At 50.8% G+C, this 25,201-nt stretch overlaps 1 protein-coding gene across 1 annotated transcript in view; it reads left to right on the top strand.

The window, feature by feature from the left end:
- The first annotated feature begins 2,571 nt into the window (after positions 1 to 2,571).
- The window catches only part of CDCP1 (CUB domain containing protein 1), a 56,382-nt gene continuing 33,752 nt past the window's right edge, over positions 2,572 to 25,201 (top strand). Inside the window, exon 1 of the mRNA XM_045778552.2 lies at positions 2,572 to 2,763. Coding sequence (XP_045634508.1) covers positions 2,682 to 2,763 — 82 coding nt within the window. The 5' untranslated portion in view covers positions 2,572 to 2,681. The remainder of the gene's footprint in view (positions 2,764 to 25,201) is intronic.

The following is a 25,201-nucleotide window of genomic DNA, read 5'->3' on the forward strand; positions in this document are numbered from 1 at the left end:
TGCCCACTCTGTCTCTCTCTCTCTCTGTGTGTGACAAATAAATAAATAAAATCTTAAAAAAAGCACCTCACCCTTCCATCTGTCATTTTTCTCTGGCAATAGACAGTGGCTGCCTGCATTCCTTTCCAGCTCAGAAATAACCTTCCAAAACTGACTCCTTCCATTCAGCCACGTTCGTACGACAAAATGTTTCCACACCTGACACTGCTTTACTCACGTTCCACTCCAAGAACCAAGACATTACCTCAAGGCATCTTGATTTCAACTCTGTAGCTGGGCTGTCACACAGAGGATGCAGGAATGCCTCCCCGCTTTGCTCACCTCTTTCCCTTTGCTGCCGCTGGTGCTGCGGTCTGGGACCATTGCCAGCCCTTCACGTCGGAGAATTACTGACTTGCACGGCATTTATAGGCCGTTGGTGTCACTATCCCAGGGAAGACGGGTAAGCAAACTTCGGAGAAATAAGACAGTAATGAAATTACTTGCTCCTCAGCCTTAAGCTTGTCAAGCAGTAATTCCGATATTTTGAATTCAACACACTGCCACTCTATTATTATTATCATTTTATTATATTATTATATTATATTGTTATATTATTATCATTATTATTATTATATATGGGAAACAATAGTGCAATGGATGCTAGGAAAAGATGCTGGGGTATATATCCTAGCCTAGAATTAGGAAAACTGACAAAATCTGCTTTCACTCTCTGGCTCGGCATAAACATTTTTTTTTATTTAAAGATTTTATTTATTTATACGACAGAGATAGAGACAGCCAGCAAGAGAGGGAACACAAGCAGGGGGAGTGGGAGAGGAAGAAGCAGGCTCATAGCGGAGGAGCCTGATGTGGGGCTCGATCCCAGAACGCCAGGATCACGCCCTTAGCCGAAGGCAGATGCTTAACCGCTGTGCCACCCAGGCGCCCCCAGCATAAACATTTTAAAAGGGTGTTGGGGCGCCTGGGTGGCTCAGTCAGTTGAGCGCCTGACTCTTGGTTATGGCTCAGGTTATGATCTCACGGTCGTGATATCAAGCTCTGTGTGGGGCTGCACACTCAATGCAAAGACCCCTTCAAATGCTTTCTTCCTCTCCCTCCCCTCTGCCCCTCCCTGCTCGCACCCACACATGCGTGCACGTGCTCCCTCCTCTCTCTCTCTCAAATAAATAGAATCTTCAAAAAACACAAACTAAAAGGGTGTTTAGATTTTTCTCAAGATCTGTTTTTCTTGATGAGCTTGCCCTCAGTTCAGTGGGGAGAACCAAGAGCCTCCCTACTTTTCTCATCTTCCTCCTTCCCTCTAGGCCTCAGTTTCCCCACCTCGCTGCCTGATGAGGGAAGTGGAGCAGAAGATGAGCTCACAGTCCAGGCCTTTCTAGGGAGAGGAAAGGATGGGTCATGCCCTCAGTCTGGACATCTCTGCCTCCCTTGTGCACTGCGGGCTCCCCAGGGCGGAGTTTGCTTTTTTCTCATCAGAGAAGGAAGGGCAGGAAGCACCTAAGAGAGGACGTCTCACCTGATGCACAAGGAGCACAGGGGCTGCTGGGAGATGTCACTGGGCCCTCAGGAATTAGATGGAAGTTGGGGCTGAACAGTAGGTCGACGCTCGTGCATGTGCTCGGGTTCCTGTCCCAGTCATCCTCGGCTGCTCTGGGTGACCCTGGCCCCGCCTCTGGGTGCCCACAGGCACACGTAGCCCCCCGGGGGGGGGCATGGAGTCATTCCAGCAGACCCCGAGTCTGCCAGCTGAGTCCCTGAACCGTCTACTGCCTTTCCCTGTGGCCCCGTGCCTCTAGGTTTGGTGTGTGGCCTGTGGGGTGGAAGGAGAACTCACAAGAGCAACCAAGCGCACAGGCAGCCGGGAGGAAGCAAAGAGCCCAGCGCCCTCGATTTTTACAGCCCTGCCAGTGGCTTGGATGCTTCACGCCCAGACCACACATACTACTCAGCCCACAATTCAAGGCGCCTTTGTGGACATGTTTAGATTTCTTCTCTTGGCCCTTTCCAGCCTCCAGCATTCATTTACTCATTCATTCATTCTTCAAAGCAACTCCTTCCTGGATATCCCTTCCTGCCCTGTGAAACCCTGCCTCTGTAAATTCCTAACTGGCCTTGGGCAGTGTCTCCTCTAATGAGGAAGGGGTGCGGTGAACATTAGAAATGCCGCAAGTAAAGCGCGGAAGGCTGCAGACTCACAGTTCCGCAGCCAAATCAGGTAGGAGACAGCGAGCCCACGAGAAATCAGGGCTTGAGTGAACCACAAATATGATTCCCTTGCAAAACAGGGCTCACAAGGGCTTTCTTGTTGGCTGGACAGGGAAGAGAAAGCTGATCGGCTTCCCCAAAGGCGACATTCGAGCCCATAGACAAAAAGGTTTGATCACCCTCAGCCCTGAAAGGGAAGACTAGCCCGGGAAAGCGGCGACAAGCCCCAGCACCCTGGGAGGGAGGGGCGGGGGCTGCAGCAAGAAGAGGAGGAGGAGACAGAGGAGGGGACAGGCCCGGCCAGCTCCGGCTCCCGGGCGTAGGGCGGAGCCCGGGCCCGCGCGCCTGCACGCAGGTGAGCTCGCCGGGGCGGAGCACGGCGCAGCCGGTGCCAGACTCGGGCTCCCGCGGCCGCAGCTCAGAGCCACCGGCCACAGCCGATTTCCCCCCCGAGGCCGAGGCGCCCCGGAGCCATGGCCGGCCAGAACTGCGGGGTCACGATCGCGCTGCTGGGGGTCCTGCTGCTGGGTGCTGTACTCCTGCGGCGCGGAGCGGGTGAGTGCAGTGCGGCGGTAGCGGGTGGCGCGGAGTGGTGTTGGTGGCCCGCGAGCAGGGGCCCGGCGGAGGGTGCGGAGGCGCGGAGGGTCCCTGGGTGCGGAGGATGCTGAGTTGGGATCGGGGCGACGCAGTCGGGACGCACCCACGGCGCGGAGTCCCCGGGACCGCTCGGCTCCAGGGCGCGCGGCGTCTGGCGAGGTGGCCGTGCGCTCCTGGGTTGCGAGCGACCTCGTCCTGGGCGCAGGCCGTGGCACCTGGGAGTGTTCCCGAGCGGGGAACCCGGCGGTCCGGGGGGATGAGCCCCGCGCAGACGGCGCGGGAGAAAATAAGAGCGCGTCCCAGCCGAGTCCCGGGGACCTGCCTCACGCGGGTGCTTGGGGGCTGAAGGTCTGGGCGTGGGGAGGGAGCTGTCCCTTCCTGGCCCACCCTCTACCTCCTCGCCTAGATCAGGGAGAAGGTGCAAGAAAATCCGACAGCCCCGCGGATCACCCTTGTCCCGGTCCGCACGCTGCATTCCGGCTCTCCCGAAGTTCGGGAACATTAATTTGAAAATGAAAGCGCCAGGCAGGAGAAGGCCGCCGGTCATCTGTGCGGCGGAGGCGCTGTAGTCCCCGCTCCTGGCGCCTCTGGGTAGTGTCTGCACTTTGACCGCCGAGGGGTCGGCGAAGGGGCGTTCCGGAGACGTGTGTGAATTTCCAGTTGTTCGGGTTGTGGGGAGGGACCGCCACCCCCCCGACCCCCCCACTCACCCCAGCTGCCTGTGCCTGCGGGGAGGTGCCCTGCGGGTCCTGCAGCTATCACAACACAGAAATAACTAGGTGTCTTCGTGTACGAACTTGATTTGAGGCCTTTCCCGAGACCAGCCCAGGTTTTGTGATTGTTAAAGAGCTCTCCGGGAAGCGATTTGGGTCTTTGATTATTTTTCGGGGAAGCGATTTGAGTCTTTGATTATTCTTTGCGGCAGCTAAGGGCGGGGGTTGTACTTGGCAGGTAGGTAGATCCGTGTGGATTAAGTTAAGGAATAGAACCAAGCGGGTGCGGTGAACTTTGGCGTTCTGGCAAATGCCACCATTACAAACCCATTACAAACAGCTTCCTGGTTCCTTCCTCCAACGGCCCGCGGTGGCATTGCTGCACTTTTCATAGAACATTTCAAGACCTCATTTAAGACCTTGCACACACATACATAGTTACTGTAAAACACGTTTACTGTCAGACGGAATTTTCCCAGATTTCCTTTGAAGAAAAATACAAGTTTCAGAATAGAGTGATTTCGTGAGTGAAAATGTGTGTGAGAAAAATGTGTGTCCGATCACACTTGGGGGCTGTATGGAAACTGGGATTGTTTGAGATGTTTTGTATGGTCTCTGATACCTAGAATCCCTCCAGTAAGAATACGGTGTAAATCACGGCATTAGTCCTGACAAGGATGACGGGGTGGCCTGAACTGGCCTCTGTCAATGCCTCTGATGTGTCCCTGGGGCCTGGAGAGGCTGCCATTTTGGTTTCCGGGAGCTCCAGCAGAGACCCTTCCTTCCGGGAAGTTCCTGACTCTCGGAGCCATGTCTCATGGTTCAGGTATAAATACGGGGAAGCCGAGGAACTCCCCATCTCCCGTTCTTAAACCCTTGTTGTGGTCTCCGGAACTGGGAACTGGCTCTGTGCGGCCACGTCTCTGGGCTGAACTGAGGGCTGTGTCTTGGAGGTTAGAGCTGTTGCAGAGTTCAGCTGCTTTGTCTGAAGTCTTGGGGGTGGCCTCACGGGTAGGGGCCTTTGAGCAGTTACTGGAGTCTGTCCAGAAGAGACGGAGACCCAGTGAATTTGTTTGTTAAATCTCTGAACTCTTGGGGCACCTGGGTGGCTCAGTCGGTGAAGCGTCTGCCTTTGGCTCAGGTCATGATCCCAGGGTCCTGGGATTGAGTCCTGCATCAGGCTACCTGCTCAGCGGGGAGCCTGCTTCTCCCTCTGGCTGCCCCTCCCCCTGCTCATGCTCTCTCTCCTTCTCTCTGTAAAATAAATAAATAAAATCTAAAAATAAGATCTCTGAACTCTGTTAACAAAGACTCAGTAGAGTGAAAGTGAGGTTGGCATCTCTGCAGAACTGAACTCCATAAAAGGAAGTTGGTGTCTTAGGGTGGTGTGTTTGGGTGGGTTTGGTGTAACCACCCGCCCTCCCACTTCCAGGAGGGAGTGACTAGTGAAGTTGGAATCATAACCTTGTTAAAACCTCAACTTGGTGACGTTTTAAGAACTGCTGAGATACCAGAGTCTGGGTCAGTGACCCCAGTCTTGCCGCCATTGTTTTTTGCCAGAACTGTGAGCCGTCATCAAACAATGTGTTCACTCGCCCTCGATGAGTATGTGTGTTCATCATGCTTCCGATTCAAATGAGGAGCTGGCTGCTGTTGTCTGGAATGTGTAACTGGCAGGACCCAGGAAGTCTCCCTCACCCCACAGATTTTCATGACTAAGGGTCAGACAGGGCTGCTCTGCTGACCGTAGGGAGGTGCTCTGAGGCTGGCCCGGCAGCCTCCGCGTTCACCTCAGATGCTGCCATTTTGGCTGTGAAGACTGTCCCCCCCCCCCCCGCACGCTCTTCTGGGGGTTCTCCCAGGCTCCCCAGGGTAGGGGAAGGAAGTGGAAAACACCAATTAAAATGTTTCAAGCAATATAAAGTTATTGTAGAAAAATTGGTAATAAATATAATCAACATGAGAAAAAATCATCTGTGAGCCAAGCACTTTGGTCACTTTGGTGCAGTGTGCGTGTGCGCATGTGTGTGTAAAACCAAAAATGGGACCATCCGTTGTGTGGCTTTCACCAGTCCCATTGGACATTTAATTTGCTTTCCACTTTTCCTGCTAAAAAACAGAACATGGCTGGGGCGCCTGGGTGGCACAGCGGTTAAGCGTTAAGCGTCTGCCTTTGGCTCAGGGCGTGATCCCGGCGTTGTGGGATCGAGCCCCACATGAGGCTCCTCTGCTAGGAGCCTGCTTCTTCCTCTCCCACTCCCCCTGCTTGTGTTCCCTCTCTTGCTGGCTGCCTCTATCTCTGTCGAATAAATAAATAAAATCTTAAAAAAAAAATGTCTGACAATAGGAGACTGCTTCTATCAATTCTGATAGGTCCGTTCAGTGAAAAGACATTAAAAATGACATAGCACAGGGACGCCTGGGTCGGGTAACGCTCAGTTGGTGAAGTGTCTGCCTTCGGCTCAGGCCGTGATCCTGGGGTCCTGGGATCGAGCCCCGCATTGGGTTCTCCCTCTCATTCTCCCTCTGTACTCTCCCTCCCTCTCTCTTTCTCCCTTTCCCTCTCTCTCTCTCAAATAAATAAATAAATAAAATCTTTTTTTTTAAATCTTTTAAAAAATTACATAGCACAGATTCTATACTGACATAAAATGATGTTATCTTTGTGTTGATGAGATTATAAAGTAGTATGAGCTGGACTAGCCCGTTTGGATATATCTGAGAATGTTCTTGTCCACTATATTGTTCTGTGCTTTCTTGACGATCTGTCCGACTAAAACCCTGGGCATAGAACTGCTGACGTGAAGAGTAGAGGAACTGTTTGGGCGGGGGATCCGTCCTCCACCGTGGCCCTGCGGAGCGGAGCGTTCGTCCTGTGGTCCTGGTGGACGTTCCAGCCACCATGTGCGAGCCGCCGCTTCCCATACTTGCAGGCTGTCCTCACTGTTTAAGCAACATCTAGGGAAGAAGCCTTTTCCTCCCTCTAGTCCAGCAGGCGGGGTCTGAACCGTGTTCTAAGACTCCTAGGTGCACCCCAGCTAGAGAGTACTAATAGTCCAAGTGATTGTTCTTTTGCCAAAAACCAACCAAACAACAACAACAAAACCCCAGGGGCGCCTGGGTGGCTCAGTTGGTTAGGTGTCTGCCTTCGGCTCAGGTCATGATCTCGAGGTCTGGGATCTAGCCCCAAAGTGAGCTCCCTGCTCAGCGGGGAGTCTGCTTCTCCCTCTCCCTCTGCCCCTCGCCCCCACTTGTACACACACACTCTCTCTCTCTAAAAAATAAATAAAATCTTTATTTAAAAAAAAAAACAGAACTGAATCCCTTGGCTTATAGCCCAAGCCTCACCTGGGATTCTGCGCGGCAGTGCTGACTTGGGTTTGGATAGCGGAGGGGGTGGAGTTTGCTGGTCGGAGGGTTCGTGATTGAGCTCAAGGTGGGTGGGGCAGTGGGGGATGGCAAGACCCCTGCTATGGGAGACCCATGGCTAAGGCTCTCCACCTGACTAAGAAAAGTTCATACCCTTTAATTATCATTCTAAATTATAAAAATTATCCCACAATCAAATTATTTCAAACCACTTCCGACAGCCTTGTAATTAGCCCTTCACCTTCTCCCAGGCAGCTGGCAACGTTCTTGACAACCAGCCAGGAGAGCCAAGTTTCCCAGCTCACCTCCTTGGGTTTGTATTCAGTACATTTTTTAAAATCACTCACTACTTCCTGTCATAGCTAACACATGTGGAGCATATATGCCGGCCACTCGGGAGAGTATTTTGTATGTAAGCGTGTCTCGTTACCATCAGTAATTCATTCTTTAAATTTTCTTAAAGATTTTATTTATTTATTCATGAGAGACAGAGAGAGAAAGGGAGGCAGAGGCAGAGGGAGAAGCAGGCTCCCCGTGGAGCAGGGAGCCCAACTCAGGGCTCGATCCCATGACCCTGGGATCACGACCTGAGTGGAAGGCAGACGCTTAACCGACTGAACCACCCAGGCGCCCCTAATTTCATTCTTTAAAACCAGACATTCTGCATGAAACGCTGATGCCCTGTGTCTCAGTAATTCATATGGGAAAAACTATAACAACCCAAACTGCCAGCCATTTCCAAAGGCATAATGAAACACAGAAAGACACCCATCTGTAATTAACAACTGATTCTGTTCAGTGTAAAATACATAAGACGTCACTTCCGGATTGCCGGACCGTTCGTGTGGTTTTTCTCGAACAGCGGCTTTGTGTGTAGTAACTTGCTGAACCCCCCTTGTTGACACTGGGGGCATCTCCAGCAGATCCTGACACTCCGCCTGTTGTATTTGCAATGTGAGGCAAGACCTTCTGAGTACCATTTTGTTTACAATGTTGTGTTGTGTTTGGAGCTGTAAATTTTCCTGTTTCCTCAGTGGACATTGGCCAGAAAGAAGTATGATGGATGAAACAAGCTTTGAGTCATAAAAACCGAGCTAGGGCGCCTGGGTGTCTCAGTCAGTTGGGCAGCTGCCTTCGGCTCAGGTCATGATCCCTGGGTCCTGGGATCGAGCCCCACATCGGGTTCCCTGCTCAGCAGAGAGCCCGCTTCTCCTTCTCCCTCTGCTACTCCCCCTGCTTGTGCTCTCTCTCTGTCAAATAAATTAATAAAATCTTTTAAAAATATAAAATTAAATAAATAAAAACTAAGCTGCTTTCTCCCGAGAAAATGTGAATTAAGGAGGTGCTCTTGAGGAAACCTGCTAGCTTTTCACCTCTCCATCCTTTAGCAAGTACCCCCACGAAGACCCCTGTGTTGAGGGGCACAGAGAGGTGAAGTCACTTGCCCAGGGTCACCCAGCTGGTAGGTAGTGATGCTAAGATGGCGGCCCAGATAGCCTGACCGAAGAGCCTGGCTCCTGTCACCAGTGCACCGTAATAACCGCTGTGCGCAGTGGGACTCCTGAAGACAGCGTTAGCTAGTCCTCTCAGAGACGGCGTTTGTGCTCCAGACATATCCTTTCATTTAGAACGAGCAGCACTTAGTGCTGTGGTCATATTTGTTCTAGGGATGTGTGTGTGCTTTTAATATTCGAAGAATTTCAAGACTGCGCTTCGAAAACACCTGGACGCGGTAACAGAAATTCAAAGAGTAGGAAAGGGTGTGTGGGAGGAAGCACGCCCCCGTCCACCTCTGACCCCAGGCTCTCTCCCAGAGGAGCCATGGTTTCTTACGCGGTGTTCCTGAGCTGTTCTACACACGTACAGGTTTATGAATGTGTGTGTCTCACGTGCGTCTTGGTTTTGCTCACTTTTTATGATTTTGCCCATCTTGTGGTCACTCCAGATTGGAGCATACAGGGGCTGTCATTCTTTTTGACGGCTGCATAATATTCCTTGCCGTGGGCACACCATGTTGTATTTCACCGGCCTCTTACTGGTGGGTTGTTTCCAGTCTTTTGTTTTTATTTATTTATTTATTTATTTATTTATTTGTTTGTTTGTTTGTTTGTTTTTGTAAGATTTTACTGATTTATTTGAGAGAGAAAGAGAGAGAAAGCATGAACAGGGGGAGGGGCAGAGGGAGAGGGAGAAGCAGACTCCCCGCTGAGCAGGGAGCCTGACAGGGCTCGATCCCAGGATCCTGAGATCAGGACCTGAGCCAAAGTCAGACCCTTAATCCACAGAGCCAGCCAGGCACTCCGTCTTTTGTTTTTATATAAACAGAGCCTCAGTGATCATATTTGCATTTGACTTCATTAGGCATATAGGCAAGTTTACCCGTGGGTGAAATTCCTGGAGGAGGGAATTACTGGGTCAAAGGATTTGTACAGAAAGTATCAAAGAACAAATGGAGCAAAGTGAGTAACAGAAGTGAGACAGCTTGCCCAAGGTCACAGCTAATGAGCGGTGGCGCGTATCTGTGGATCTGGGCAGACCCGTTTGAGAGTGCTGGCTCTGCACTGCCCCACGCTGCGGTTTGCTCCTGCCATTCATCCTTCCGGTTGAAACTAACCATACATTTTAGACAAGAGAAACGTCTTGACCTTCCTTTTCAATATTTACTTTTGGCTAAGTGTTCATCGTGCCCGGAGTCCGGGGTGTCAAGAAGACGGCAGCCAGGCATAGGTTCTGGTAGCACCTCACGTTGACATTGAGGAGTCATTTGTTCTTACCGACTTTTTACATCGGTGAGTCTCATGGTTAAGGGGTAACACACTCTAAGCTGCTGTAACACACAAACCCAAATGTGGGTCATGGCGCAAACACAACAGATGCGTATTTCTTGCTCATATAAGATCCCAAACAGGGGATCCCCTCCAAGCAGTGATGAGGACCCAGGCTCCTTCCGCTTTCTTGCTCTGCCATCTTCAATGTGCGGCTTCCAAGCTCATCCACATGAAACTGGCAGAAGGCAAAAGAACGTGAAGGGGCTCACACAGGAGCTTTTTATGACCCGAGCATGGGAGTCATTCTACATCATTTGTGCCGCCATTGTCTTGGCTAAAACTCAGTGGCATGGCCCTATCCCACTGGAAGGGAGACTGAAATGGAGCCTAGATGTGACCCTGGAAGAAGTTAGCATTGTCCAGTTGGCAAGGCCATGGGCAGAGTGGGGAGAGCACCAGACGTAAGAGTCAGGACATGTGGAATATCCTCAAGTCTTGTCAACGATAAGCTTTAGGACTTGGGAAAGTTGCCTCGCCTCTCTGGGCCTTGGCTTTCCAATTTTTAAAAAATTTTATTTATTCATTTGACAGAGAGAGAGAGAGCACAAGTAGGCAGAACACGGGCAGAGGGAGGGGGAGAACCAGGCTCCCTGCTGAGCAGAGAGCCCGACGTGGGGCTTGATCCCAGAACCCCGGGATCATGATCTGAGCTGAAGGCAGACACTTAACCAGCTGAGCCACTCAGGCGCCCCTTGGTTTTCCAGTCTTTCACGCAGGGGCTTGGGCCCTGCTCAGGAAGCACCAGCCCTGATGTTTTATGAGCTGATTTACACCAAAGCTGGTCGGTGGGCCTCCTGGAGACCCCTGAGCTAGGGTAACAGCTCAGGCAGGTTCCTATCCAACACCCATGAGCTTAGTGGCTGGAACGGTGCCTGGCACATAGCTAGCATGTAATAAATTATGTGTGGAATGAACAGACGGGGACTCCAGGTCAACCCTCGTCTTTTTAGGAGGGAACGAACTCAGAGAAGTTAGGTGACTTCCTTGAGTCACACGGTTGGAAGGGGCTGAGGGTCAGAAGTTCTAAACCTCAGGTCTTCTGGCTCCAGATCCGATGCAGATCAGACAGAAGAGGAGAAAGAGGGAAGCTCGGTCCTGGAAAGTAGAAAAAAAGAGAACGTGGGTTGACAGAGGGGACCACCACTCTATGTTCTTGTAGAGGATGGAGGAGACCTCCCTGGCGATCCAGATTCTCGGCCTCACACCAGGACCGGGAGCTTCGCCGCATAGACGATGTGCTAAGTCGCTGCTGGTCCCCTGAAACGTGTGCTCAGGAGGCAGAGGGTGGGGGTGGGAAGGGGTCCGCAGTGACAAGGACTTTGTATTGTCCTGCGTGTTCTCCCCCATTGGAGCCACGTTACCCCCACAGCATCTTAACTGGGTTGGTTTGGTTTGGTTTTCTCTGGATAGTGGTGCTGAATCTGTGAAAGAACACAATAGAAAATCAGATTTTGCCTTACGGACGTTTGCTTTACAACTCGTATGAAATGCAAAGTTCTTTTTCAACTGGACTCAAAAAAGCGATCGGCACTTCTCAAGTCTTTCCTGAGCAGAGGAGCCCCAGACCAGGGCACCACTGACAGCCTGGCTGGTCTGACTTTGCCGGAAGGAGCTGTCCTCTCAGATCAGCCTCCCGTTCTGCCCGATGCAAACACAACTCAGTAATAGGACTCCAACACCATTAAGCACCTCACTTCAAAGTGGGAGCGTCTTTAAGTAATGAATTTGGAAATATCTCCAAAGAATGAATTAAAACTGCTCCATAAGCGCAGACGATGTAGCTTTCTTTAAGTTTTAAGTCAAGTGCAGATACTCCTGAGCCTCCGTGACAGAAGACCAGAGGATTCTGGGTGAATGTGCCATTTCTGCAAAAACATACAAAGTTCCAATCTGCTGCCTCTGTCTGCGATGGTAAAAGATAGTCTCCAGAAACGAGTTTCATCAAATGTTAATGAGTCCCCAAATTACATGGAGTTTAAGTTAAGCTGTCATTTTGCGGGTTGGGTCCACCTCGTGGCCACGCACGATGCCAGACAAAGCTTGGAGCCCCAAGGAGCCTTCTGTAGCCCTTGACGGTATGTGGTCCAGCTGGGAGCCAGGCTGGGATGCTGTCTGTCCCGGCACACGCCGATCCATCCAAACAGATGCCTTCTCTTCCGCGGCTGATCTGGGGGCGGAACGTCAGGCTATTTCAAACAAATGTTTGGCTAAAGCAGGGTGGAGCCTGAACACCACTCTCAAATGTTCAGTGAGACGTCCGGGGACTTCATGAGGGCTGCAGAGATAAAGCCCCTGAGTGTGAATGACTTGGGGTATCTCCCGGCCCCAGACGGACCCCTGGCTTTTGGGCAGAGCAGCCCGCCCCGGGGGAGGAGAGGCCAAGAGCCAGCAGCACAGAGGGACGCATTGTGATACGTCGCTGCTCCCGCTGGCGGTCCCAGGCAGCTGGGAACACTGTCTTCAGGAAGATTCAGCAGCGGGGATGGGCTGTCCTCCCTGCTGAACGCCGTGTGACAAGTCTGAGTGGACTTGGGACTTGGAGCATCTCCGAGGCACAACCCCAGCCCTGCTCAGTCCCCATGGGCTTCTGGGTTCTTGGTCACCGCTGTACGTCCCATGTCCTTAGACCCTGCCTCCCCACAGGGCTCAGGAAACAGCGGAGGGAGAGGGGAGCAGAGAAATAGAAGGAGTTGAGGGCTCACTGCACTCACGGTTACTTGCTAGCTTTTTGGAAGCAATCTCATTCAGACAAGCGTTGGGATAGGGCAGAGCTTGGTTCAAATCCTGACTCCCCCTCCTCTTCACTAGGCAGCTTGGGCTAGTTTCTTAGCCCCCCTAAGACTCAGTGTCCTCCGTTCCACACGTGGACATGGCAGCACCTCGTGGGTAGCTGGAGGGCTGTATGAAATCACGTCTGGAAGCCCCTCGGCCCCCGGTCTGGCCGAGAACAGCTTCCTCAGTTAATGAGAATTGCTATTTCTTTGATTATTTTGAGTTGAGCCCACGAAGAACTTGGAGATTTTCAAGAGCAGACAGTCTGGACGGAGCTGCCAGGCCACAGTCTGCGTAACCACGTCACTCGTGGGAGACATTTAAGTTGTTCTCAGGCCTCTGCTACCACACGCTGTGCTTTGGTTACTGTCCCCGCACAGGTGACTTTGGGCAGGTGTGAGGACATCTCGCAGGAACTTCCTAGAAGTGAAGCTGCTGGATTAAAATAGTAAGAAGTGGGGGCGCCCGGGTGGCTCCGTCGGTGAAGCGTCTGCCTTCGGCTCAGGTCATGATCCCGGGGTCCTGGGATCGAGCCCCGCATCCGGCTCCCTGCTCCACGGGGAGCCTGCTTCTCCCTCTATGTCCCCCGCCACCCCGCTTGTGCTCTCTCATGTTCTCTCTCGCTCGCTCACTCTCAAGTAAGTAAAAAAAAAATCTTTAAAAAAACAAATAAATAAAAATGGCAAGAAGTCATTCTCCATGACCCTAGAACAAATTTTTAAAAATTGCTTGCAGGGGTGCCTGGGTGGCACAGCGGTTAAGCGCCTGCCTTCAGCTCAGGGCAGGATCCCGGCGTTGTGGGATCGAGCCCCACATCAGGCTCCTCTGCTGGGAGCCTGCTCTTCCTCTCCCACTCCCCCTGCTTGTGTTCCCTCTCTCGCTGGCTGTCTCTATCTCTGTCAAATAAATAAAATCTTTTTTAAAAAAAATTGTTTGCAAGTGAGCACCTGCACACACACACACACACACACACACACACACACACACACATTTTATGTTAGCCTAGGAACTGACCAGACCAGTTTTATGTAACTTTAATGCCATGCCCAATTTCTCTGCGAAATGAATGAGAACAGTAGGCTTCTGAGGGTTATAGCTATTCTTGTGAGCAGGTGGCATACACCGAGCCTGGGCTGGAATGTGCCAGATGGTGGAAACAGAGCTGGACCCCTGCCTTTAAGCCCCTCCGAGAGACGAAGAAGGATTACCCAACCGAGACAAAGAAGGATTACCCAACCGTCCTAGAAGTTGCTGACAATCTTATCAGGCACTTTGGCCTTGGGCTAAATCTGTGGGGAGCAAGTTCTCAACTTGTCAGAACACAGAAGAGGACGTTTTCCTAATTGCAAACAGTGCTTGGGTCATCTCGCAGAAGCCTCTCACTGCCAGTGCAGCCGAACACGGGCATCCACACCTTCCAGCCTCCCTGGTCTGTGCCTGGGTGGGGGATGCTGTCCAAGTTCTAGCCAGGAACCGGGGTCCCACGGGAGGTGTGTCCCACTGGCACCTGGAAACTCTAGAGAAGCGTCTTCTGCTCCTTGTCCGGGGAGCTGGAAACTGGAAACAACCCAGATGACCATCGTTAGAAGCCTGGTTAACAGATTTCGGTACATGAATGCTAGGTAGCTGTTTAAGGCAATTGGGTGGCTTTCAGTGTGCTGATGTGGAGTGACCCCCGAGATACGTCATGGACAGGAAAACGTAAGGTTCAGAACAGTGAGTATAGCACGTTGCCCGTTAGCAAAAGGAAATGAAATAAAATAGGGGCGCCTGGGTGGCACAGCGGTTAAGCGTCTGCCTTCGGCTCAGGGCGTGATCCTGGCGTTACGGGATCAAGCCCCACATCAGGCTCCTCAGCTATGAGCCTGCTTCTTCCTCTCCCACTCCCCCTGCTTGTGTTCCCTCTCTCGCTGGCTGTCTCTATCTCTGTCGAATAAATAAATAAAATCTTTAAAAAAAAAAAAAGAAATAAAATCAGGGTGGCATATAGGTATATACTTACAAATTCAGAGATTAGCTGTGTAAGGACACACAAGAAGCTGGTATCCCTGGTTGCCCCTGACAAAAACCCCAGATTCACGATAAAAGTAAGACTTTTTACGGATGAAAACTCTTTTTTTTTTTTACTTTGTGCTTCATGTATTATTTATCTAAGTGTAAAATGTATTTTTCAGCTTTATTAAGCTGTAATATACACAACACAAGATTCACCAATCTCGATGGTGCTATTCAATGAGTCTTGTCAAACGCATGATTCAACATTCCCACCAGCCCGCAAAGTTCCTCCGCTTTGCAGTCAATATCCGGGCAGCCATTGATTTGCCTTTTGCCTTCTACCACCAAAGTTTTGCCTTAAAAATAGTTTTCAGTTAAAAAAAAAATTTCAAAGCCAGGTATGAGGATAACAATCAATAGTTTTGTTTAAAAACGGATTTTGTGAGTGTAAGTACCGTCTTCAGAAAATCTACAGTTGCTTCCTGTAAGAAATCCATTGTGTAAAAGTAACAGAGGAGAAGTATTAAGTCACTAGGAATTGGGGAACTCATGACCAAAGCTGCCTTCTCCACGTGGAGCGACTTTTCTTGACGAGCAAATTGCTGCATTTCTCCCCCTATCCACTCTTAGAGCCTAGCACTGAGCAGGCGTAGAGAATTTGATTTTTGCCTAGGAGGTCTTTGAAAGATCTAGCTCAGTCTTGGGCCGTGTAGTAATAAATCCCATCCATTCCACAGATCTTGGAAGCCCCCTGTGTTAGACGGTTGACATACGGGGTAGGAAACCCCAGTCCGTCACTCTCCAGGGACTCACCATCCAGAAGGGAGTGAAACATGTAAACTGGGGGCTACAAATTAGAGGCCTAGACGCCTTGGCCCAGTTCAGTTCGATGTGTTTTGAAAAAAAAGCTGAATTACAAAGTATTTAGTAAAGCACTCACCTCTGATTCAGCAAATACCCTACGTTGGCTTTTCTTGTTTACATTGCCTGCCTGGGCCCCGAAAGCATGAGTTTGCGACACTGTCCAATGTGATAAGTACACTTAAAAGATATATGTGTAAAAACTGCAGTAAAAGTCGGGGATGGAGACTAGCTTTCATAGGCAGGAAAAGAAGAGGAGGAGGACAAGGTGTTCTGGTGTCTGAGATCTGTGGGACATCATAACAAACCCTAAGGTTTGTTTGCTCTGGAGTGGAAGTGCGGCTCTGTCATTCATTACCAATAATCCCACAGTGTTGTTTTGATATTTCCAGAGCATTCTCCCACCATCTCTGAAAAGACAACTTGCTAAGTGATCTACTATCTGGAAAAATGTAATTAAGGATGATCCTTCAACATCCAGATGGCCAACCTGAAAAGATGCTCAACATCACTCATCGTCAGGAAATGCAAATCAAAACCACAATGTGATGGCACCTCACACCTGTCAGAATGGCTAAAATCAACAACACAAGAAACAACAGGTGTTGGCAAGGTCTTGCCCTGTTGGGAATGCAAACTGGTGCAGCCACTCTGGAAAACAGTATGGAGGTTCCTCAAAAAGTTAAAAATAGAGCTACCCTGTGATCTAGCAATTGCGCTACTAGGTATTTACCCAAAGAATACAAAAGTACTGATTCAAAGGGATACACGCAGCCTGGTGTTTATAGCGGCGTTATCCACAACAGCCACATTATGGAAGCAGCTCAAGTGTCCAACGATTGGTGAATGGATAAAGAAGATGTGGTCTGTACCTATACACATATACATATTTATACCACATCTTATTTATGTATCTACATAGATCGTATATATATAAATCATACACACACACATGCATACACGCCCACGATGGAATATTAGTCATCAAAAAGAATGAAATCTTGCCATTTGCAACAACATGGATGGAGCTAGAGAGTATTATGCTAAGTGAAATAAGTCAATCAGAGAAAGACGAATACCACATGATTTCACTCATATGTGGAATTTAAGAAACAACCAACAAGCGAAGAGGGGGGGTGGAGAGAGAGAGAGCGCGACAAACCAAGAAACAGACAACTATAGAGAATAAACTGCTGGTCACCAGAGGGGAGGTGGGTGGGGGGATGGGGGAGACAGGTGATGGGGATTAAGGAGGGCGCTTGTCGTGATGAGCACATGGAAGTGTTGAACCACTATATTGTACACCTGAAACTAGTATTGCACTGTGTGTTGACTAACTGGAATTTAAATAAAAACTTTAAAAATAGTGATCCTTCCGTATGATTTGTAATGGGAGACCAGCTGTAGGAGCAAAACAATGTAGTTGAATGAGGATTAAATGCCTCCTTGCTCTGGAATTTTCTAGCTGGTTTTGTTCCCATCCTCCTCTTCCTTGATAAGGGCACTTAGCAGTGGGACCAACTCCTGCTGTAAGGAAGGAATATGGTTCATGAAAAGGAAAGTGCTCTGAATCACAGTCTCTTCTCTCCCTTTCAGGGATAACATGGTTTTTTCTTCCACCTGCCAACACGATGTGCTTTGGGGCCAGGCTCCTCAAAACCCTCATCTCAGCATTCTTGGTCCCTCAACCTTGTATTTTATCTCCCTGAGATCACTGGCTAGTCCCAATACTGGCCCTGTCCAGATGCCAATATGACCATCCTTGTTGATGTAATTTGGTCCGTGGTGGTTGAACCCCTGTAATATCCATTCTTGTTGTTTGAAGACCTTCCATGTCCATATCTTCTGCAGCACCCATCCTCGTGGACCTAACACCTTCCGTAACAACCATTCCTCTACAGCCGCCCTCCTCAGTGATGACACGTCTTCCATAATGGTTGGTCTTGTTGACGTAACACCTCCCATAATCACCACGCTCTGATGTAACGTATTCTGTAATGGCCCTCCTCAGTGACATAACACCCCTGGGAGCTACCCTAGCCCCTGTGGGTGAGGAAAGCATGTGTCTTTCTGACTCCAGAGATTTCCTGGAGTGTGCAGCCTTCCTTTCCTGACCTGTTTTACCCTGGGCTACCCGGTTTGCCAGAAAGATCACTTTATTGACCTGCCTGTGGTCATTTGGGAGAGCTTCATTCAGAGACTTATTGTCCAAGGCAGGCTATGTGAGTTGACACCCCCCGTGCCCTTTAAAAATGCTGGAAACATTGATAGCAGCAAGAGGTACTGATCCCTAATCCCTAAAACAAGAGATCCAAACAGAAGGATAGATTCCCAGTTGGCTGCCCTGACTCCTGCGATAGTGATACACCCACCCTCCTGGGTTATGTCCCCCTGAGTAACCAAGAGTTTGGGCCTTTGCAGTTAAGAAACTGGTAGTCCTAAGGCCCCCCCAAAAGACCCAGTTCACCCCTCTCTCAGCTGCCACTTGGTGAAGGCTGGCATCCCCTGGCTGCAAATGCTGCTGTCCGTTTTTCTGGTTGCAGCAAGGATGGAGTGAGGGGTGAGTCAGCTGGTGGTCATCCTCCAGACAGAGTGTAGACTGTTGCCAGAGTATGAGGAGTGAAGGTAAGGAAGGAGGCGGTGAAGATGTCAGAGATGACAGGAGGAGCGGGCGTCATCCTTTGCCCAGGACTTATCATTCATGAGAAGAGTTGGGATCAGGGCTCTGAAGGGGCAAGATGACAGACCAAGAGAGGGGCTCAGACTAAGCAAACTGGCTTGTTTCGGATGGCTAGGCTCCTGCCTCCCCACAGAACATAGCGTACGGTCACGGGGGCCTCTGCGGTAGGACGAAGGGCAGCGTTGATATTCAGAGTGGGCTTTGGAAAAGCAAACGGTGAGACTTCTGTCTGTGTTGGTGGCATTGAGTGCTACACGCTGAAGCAGGTCCCTCCCTAGCCACGGTTGGGCCCCGGCTGCCCAGCAGCCTGTGACCTTGAGGGTGGACGTCTTGGAGTGGCAGCCGTGCATGGGCTTTGGAGTCGGTCAGTCCTGGGTTGAATCTCAGCCGTGCGTCTTCCCAGCTGTGAATGGGAACAGTTTACCTAAAGGATTTGTATAAAAAGTACCCGGCACGGGGCAGATGCCAAACACCTGGGGGTGGTAGGTTGTGGCCGTCATTCCTGGAGGCCACCTCCCACCGGCCCCCAGCGGCCCCTACACAGCTTAACACGGCTGGACTCTCGGGGTGTTAAGGCCAGGCTTCCCACTGCCGTTCTCCCTGACTTCTGGTTTTCCTCTGAGCACCCTCTTCCTGCTCTTGCTCTTCCCACAGGGCCAGGTGACATGACCGGCCACGAGCTCTCGCAACCACAGCATCCGCTTCCCTCTGACGCACTCCTGCACTTCCCTCCCCATCACTTTCCAGCATCTGGACACTGAAATTTTACAGTAAATACAATGAAGTTAGACATCCTCGTGGAGGTACCTTCCAGAAAAGCTGTCCATGTGACGTAACACCGTAATGGTACCTCAGCTCAGAAGGGAAGGCTCTGGGGCACCTGCGTGACTCAGTCAGTTAAGCATCCAGCTCTTGATTTCTGCTCGGGTCATGATCTCAGGGTGGTGAGATCAAGTCCCGCATCAGGCTCCGTGCTTAGCGGAGTCTGCTTCTCTCCCTTTGGCCCTCTGCACACACTGTCTCACTCTCTCTCTTAAATAAATGAATCTTAAAAAAAGAAGAAGGGGAGGATCCATGACCTAGACAATACCGTATACTTACCCAAACCTCTTTCCTTGAGCGGCTCAGCAGGTCCTGCCTGGTACCCCATCTGGTTACAAGTTCTATACTAGTTTTCAACTGCTGCATAAGAAATTATCACAAATTTAGTGACTTACAACAACATGCATTAATTAGCTCACTGTTCTGCAGGCCAGGAGTCCAGATGTAATGTGGATGGGTTCTCTGCTCAGTCTCCCTAGGCTAAAATCAAGATGTTGGCCAGGCTGTGTTCTTATCGAGAGCTCGGGCCCTCTTCTAAGCTCGCATGGTTGTAGCAGAATTCAGTTCTTTGTGGCCAGACATCTGGGGTCCCCCTTTCCATTCAATAGCTGAAAACCACACCTGCTGGCAGCAATCAGCCTCCCACACCCACACTGCCTGCCCCCTCCGTCTTCAGAACCAGCTAGAGACCCTACCCCTACCAGGGAATTCCTTTCACACTTCAATTCCCTTTCTCCGGGAAAAGCCCAGACTCCTTTAGGCGTTCCACTGACTAGGTCAGGCCCACCAGGATAAAGTTGGCCTGACCCTACAACACCATCTGATCACATGAGTGATATCCCAATCATATTCGGAGTCCCTCCCACACTCAAGGGGAGGAGAACATACAGGGCGCGGCTCTTTGGGGCCATCTTGAAATTCTGCCCACTGCAGGGTCCAGAGGCCCCGTGGAGGGTTGGAAGTGATGGTGGCCATCTCTAGATGAGGGCCTAACACCAGCGCAGCCCTGTTCTTTGCACTTTATGCATAGAGTCTCACTGCAGTACTTGTACAAGTCCTGCGTAGTTAATGTTTGGGGCCAAATAGGACAGATGAGAACTCTGCAATTTAAAGAAGTACGGTGGCTTTTCCCAAGCAGGCGAGCATGGCCCCAGGGATGACTGGAGAGACTTGGCGCATGAGGGAGGGAGTGTTACTCACATCAGCCTGGGTGATGGAGGCAAGATTCGAGTGGCCCCCAGCACAGGTCAGGCCTTAATAGAACTTCTCTCCTGCTGCCCCTCCCTGCTCCCTCAGGAGTGGCTCTTCAAAGCTGCAGGCTGAACTAAATCAAAGGGGGATATTTTATAATGAAGCATTTCCCCGTTGCCCTCCCAACCCCATCTCTCTTTTTTTTTTTTTTAAGGTTTTATATATTTATTTGACAGAGAGAGAGAGACAGCCAGCGAGAGAGGGAACACAAGCAGGGGGAGTGGGAGAGGAAGAAGCAGGCTCCCAGCAGAGGAGCCTGATGTGGGGCTCTATCCTGGAACACCAGGATCACGCCCTGAGCCGAAGGTAGACACTTAACGACTGAGCCACCCAGGCGCCCCCCAACCCCATCTCTTAACATTAGCTTTGAGGGTTGGTGAATAATATGGTGGAAATGGGCTCATATAACCTTCTGGAAAAGCCCATTTGAAACGACACTTATTTTTACTTTTAACCAATTCATGGCTTATGTTCACACAAGAGAGTTTTCATGTCTAGTGCTTCTAATCGCCAAGGAACACAGGCCTGTCAGAACGTTGGTCTCGGTAGCCCATCGCTGGGTCTGCGGCTCAGAGAAGGTCAGGGTTGCAGAGCGCTGGTGGCTAGCAGGCTGACTGACGTTCTTTTTTTTTTTTTTTTTTTTTTAAGATTTTATTTATTTGACAGAGAGACACCTCGAGAGAGGGAACACAAGCAGGGAGAGTGGGAGAAGGAGAAGCAGGCCTCCCGCCAAGCAGGGAGCCCGATGGGGGCTCGATCCCAGGATCCTGGGATCACGCCCTGAGCCAAAGGCAGGCACTTAACGACTGAGCCACCCAGGCGCCCCTTGAGTGACCTTCTGACCGGCTGCCAACTGTCCAGAGAAATACTCCTGCTTCTTTTTCATACCATTTTGCCATCTTTTCAGCTTTCTAGTTATTGACATCATTTTTCGTGTAAAGAGAAATTTCTCCCCCTTCTCACGAAGAGAATATTGTGTGCATGTATGAATTGGAGACTGTGTGTCGCTTTGCTCGATTTTTGGTTGTTACTCAAATCGGTGGTTAGCCGTTCTCGGGTTTAGAAGTGAAGCTCACCGACTTCATGTTCCGCGAAATACGCGAGACACAAAAGAACAAGTACTGAACACCTTCTGTGAGGTCCCGAGAGGATCCGTGGAGACAGAAAGAATGGTGGGCGCCCGGAGCTGGGCGAGGGAAACGGGGAGTTAGTGTTTAATGGGGACAGAGTTTCAGTTTGGAGAAATGGGAAAGTTCTGGGGATGGCTGGTGGCGGTGGTCACAGAATAACACGGTTATACCTGATGCCACTGAACTTAAAAATGGTTACCGTGGCAACGTGTCTGTTACGTATACTTTACCACAATTTTGAAAAGGGGGGGAAATGTTTGCGAGGTTTATTTGTGGATAGTGGAAGGATAAGTAGTCTCTTCCCTTTTCTTTTTTCTTTTTTACCACCATTAAGAAAAAAATAAGCGAAGCACGCCGTGTGATCCCAAGGCTTGCTTTTGTAAATGGCCCTCGCAGCGTATCTGCTTCGAATCCTATCCTCGGAGGAGGCCTTGCCACATCCCCGCAGGGCCCCTCGGCGGGGTCCCACCAGGATAACTCACCGCACCCCTCAGGCTTCAATCCAACGCCAGCAGGCTTTTGTCCTCTGTCTTCAGCCTTAGGCAAACAGTTTGTGGTAGCCAGAAGTGTGAGGCTCCCTCAGAGCCTAGGACCTAGAGGGCCCAGATTTTGAATCGTTTGTGGACGAGACCCCGTGCCGAGCACTCTGCAGGCTCAGAGAGGGACTCAGGACGGGTGCAGCACATGCCCAGAAGGACAGAGAAGGGGGTTGAGCCTCTCATCAGGGCAAGTTTCAAGTAGTTAACCTTTTTTTTTGAGTTTTAAAAATTGTTTTATTGAGGCATACAAGAAAATACATAAATATTAGTTATACAGCTTGATACTTTTTCCATATGTATATACGTACACATTTATACGTGTGTGTGTGTGTGTGTGTGTGTGTGTGTGTGTGTGTGCACACGCTCTCCCACCAAGACCTGGCACTAGCCCTTTATTCCTGCTGCTTTCTACCAGAATCGTGGCCGCTCTTCCTTGGCCACCCGCTTGGCCACAGGCCTCCCATCCCACAAGCCCCAGGCAGACCCCACAAAGCTGCAGGAGAACCGCGAACACCTAAGCACGCCAGCTTCCCTTCCCCGCGTCCTGGCACTGAGACCTGTCCAAAAAGACGCACCAAAAAAAGGAACCACATCCCAAACATTTCGATCTGAAGTTTAAATGATTTCGGTTAATGCAGCACGCCTATTTAGCCATCTTAAACAAACGTCTTTGCCTGTTGCTGTCCCGGAGAGCCGCTGGAAAGCCAGCAGCTAGGACATGTCTGATTCCGTCCTGACGGACTGGCGGTGAGAACACACCATTCTCATCACGCAGTTCCTGGCTGAGTGCAGAAACAGGCAGGGCCAGCCCTGCGGAGCGGCCATCTGTCCCGCGGGGCTCCCGTGTCCGACTGCTCGGACACAGGACCTGGCCCCGCCTCTTACTAACCGTATACCCCTGGACGGATTACTTCAACTCTCAGAGTCGCAGCTCCTTCGTTTGCAAAATGGGCATTAATATTAGAACCTATGTGGGGTGGTGGTGGGGATTTAGAAATACTTCTACCGAGTACAAGCGTGGAGGCTGCACGTAGGGGTCGCTCATGGGGTGTTCACTGTCATTATGATGGAGGCATGGCCGGTGCCTAGATTCCAGAGGCTTCTCAGCCAAGGGAGGCTGATTAGTTCCTGAAACAGCAACTTGTGTTGTATTCTGTTTTATGTGAAGGTGAGCAATTAATTCTTCCCAGGTAGGCAGATGGGCGACTCCCTGCCATTAGGAAGACTTTCCCTTCAGTTCACCGGGATGTAAATAGACCCAGGCAAGTCGATGCCAGATGGACTTAGGGTGCCTAAACCAGGTATCCCTCCTCTGCCGGCAGGCCCCACTGCCCCAAGCCCATGGGAGTAGTAAGACTCTGAATTTGGTGGTGTGACAGTCTGGCACCCCGTCCCCACAGCAGCCCCCATTACATGGGTTATGTCAGTGGTGATGCCCAGCCCATGGTGTCGATCAGGAACTCTGTGCACCTCCTGACAACAGTGGCACTTCCTCCCTTCCTGCTGGTTGACTTGACCTTGGCAGCTTCTTAGAGGGCAGGCCAGTGTGGGACCCGGGAGAGTGGCCAGTGCAGGGGTGCTGGAGTCAAATGAGAATGTCCCCTCTGCTTCCTGTGCTCAGCAAACATGGGGAAGTGAGGTCACATCTCTGAGCCGAGAAGGGTTGCTGGAGTCCCATGAGTCAACTCAAATGGAAAGGCCTCGATACGCAGTGAATGGGGCCAGGCCAGAGCAGGGAAGGCTTGGAAGAGCTGAGGAGGCCTCCACGCTTGCACAACCCTGAGAATAAAGGCCTCCTTCCAGTTCGCCCCAGGGAACCTTACCTGCCTCCCCCTAGTCCCCGCCCAGCCCTGAGCTTCACACTACCAACAATAACAACAGCTAACCTTGATCGCTACCGCTACCGGTCTAAGCACCTTCATAGGTGTTAACTCTTTTAGTCCTTACAACAATGCCAGTATTACCCCATTTGCAGATGAGGAAAGTGGGGCACGGAGAAGCCAAGGAATTTCCCCAAGGAGACACAGCTGGTGTGTGGTCGAGCCAGGAATCGATCCCAAGCAGTCAGACTCTAGAATCTAAGCTCTTAACCATTATGCAAAGCTGCTAAGTTATGCTGGTCCACTGGGGAGAAGCCCAAACTCCATGGCCACGACCACACCCCTTCCCAGCCTGCTTCCTGCCTCTGTCTCCAGCTTCTTCCCGCATGTTCCTTGCCCCCCAGCAAAACAAACTCCATGGAGTGACTCCGAAGGAGCCACATTCTTCATACCTCTGTGTCTTTGCACCTGCTGTTCCCTCCACCTATCCTTCCTGATACCCATCTCACTAGCCCTGGCTGGCAAACTCCAATTTATTTTTCGGGACCCATCTTAAGTTATGCTTCCTACATGAAGCCTTCCTTGACCACCACCCCTAGACGGTTAATAGTGCACCCTCAGTATCTTCAGAGGATCTTGACTTTCCTTGGTGCCTTCAAGTTGCTGACTCTCAGGTAGGGTCTGGTGGGGCAGACAGGCAAATGTATACTCAGCTTACATGAATTCAGCAGCTGCTTTCTGCAGGGACTAAAAGCAGGAGAGATCGCATAAGCGGCATGAGCGTCCCCCCAGGGCGGATGTGACACGGACAGGTGAAGCACTGTCCCTTCTCATGTCACTTCCTCAGGCTCTCCTGGTCTGAGCATGCCATGCTCTGAGAGATCACCCACAATTTAACAAAATGGATTTTGCAAACCCAGTGCCTCAAATCAGATCACGACTTTGTCTGGTGCTCAACCCGAGAAGCCGGGCTCCGCTGCACAGATGAGCAAACAACAGCTGTAGCCAGTGAACTTGGGAGAGGGATGTGGACGTGCAATGAGACAGCTTCCCAAGAGAGGACGGGGCTGTTTGGGCCTGAAGAACTCTTCCCCTTAATAGACTTGTTTTAGAATCTGACTCCCACGCAGGCCATGACTGATCGGCCACGCTGACTCACGATTATACCACGTGGCTTCCGTGTTCTGTCTCCCCACATCCTGGGCTCTCCTGCAGGGCATCCATCATCCGTCTTAATAGGTGTCTCCTGGTGCCCCGGGCTGGGCCCAGGCGGGGCTGGGAGCTGCTTGGTCCATCTTTGGCAGACGGAGAGTGAATGGAAGCCAAGCCCCCCAGGGAACCACACCCAGAATTGAGGTAGCTGGTTGTGACCCATCTAAAAATGTTTCGAGCACATCTGTCGGTCTTTTAACCCCTACTTGACAAATCTGGGAACACATAACTTCCCCGATGTGTATCAGGTGGAATCCCTTTCTTTGGGTTTCTTTTCCTTGCATGTGTTTCCCCTTGCAAAGAAATAGGATGGCAGGGAGAAGAAATAACAGGGGCATTTGTGCATACGGTGATTACTGAGTGGTGAATAATGAATGGTGATTAAAACAATTGGAAATTCCCAC

The sequence above is a fragment of the Ursus americanus genome, chromosome 14, assembly GCF_024610735.1.
Source record: "Ursus americanus isolate L20-20 chromosome 14, mUrsAme1.1.p, whole genome shotgun sequence".
Taxonomy (NCBI): Eukaryota; Metazoa; Chordata; class Mammalia; order Carnivora; family Ursidae; genus Ursus; species Ursus americanus.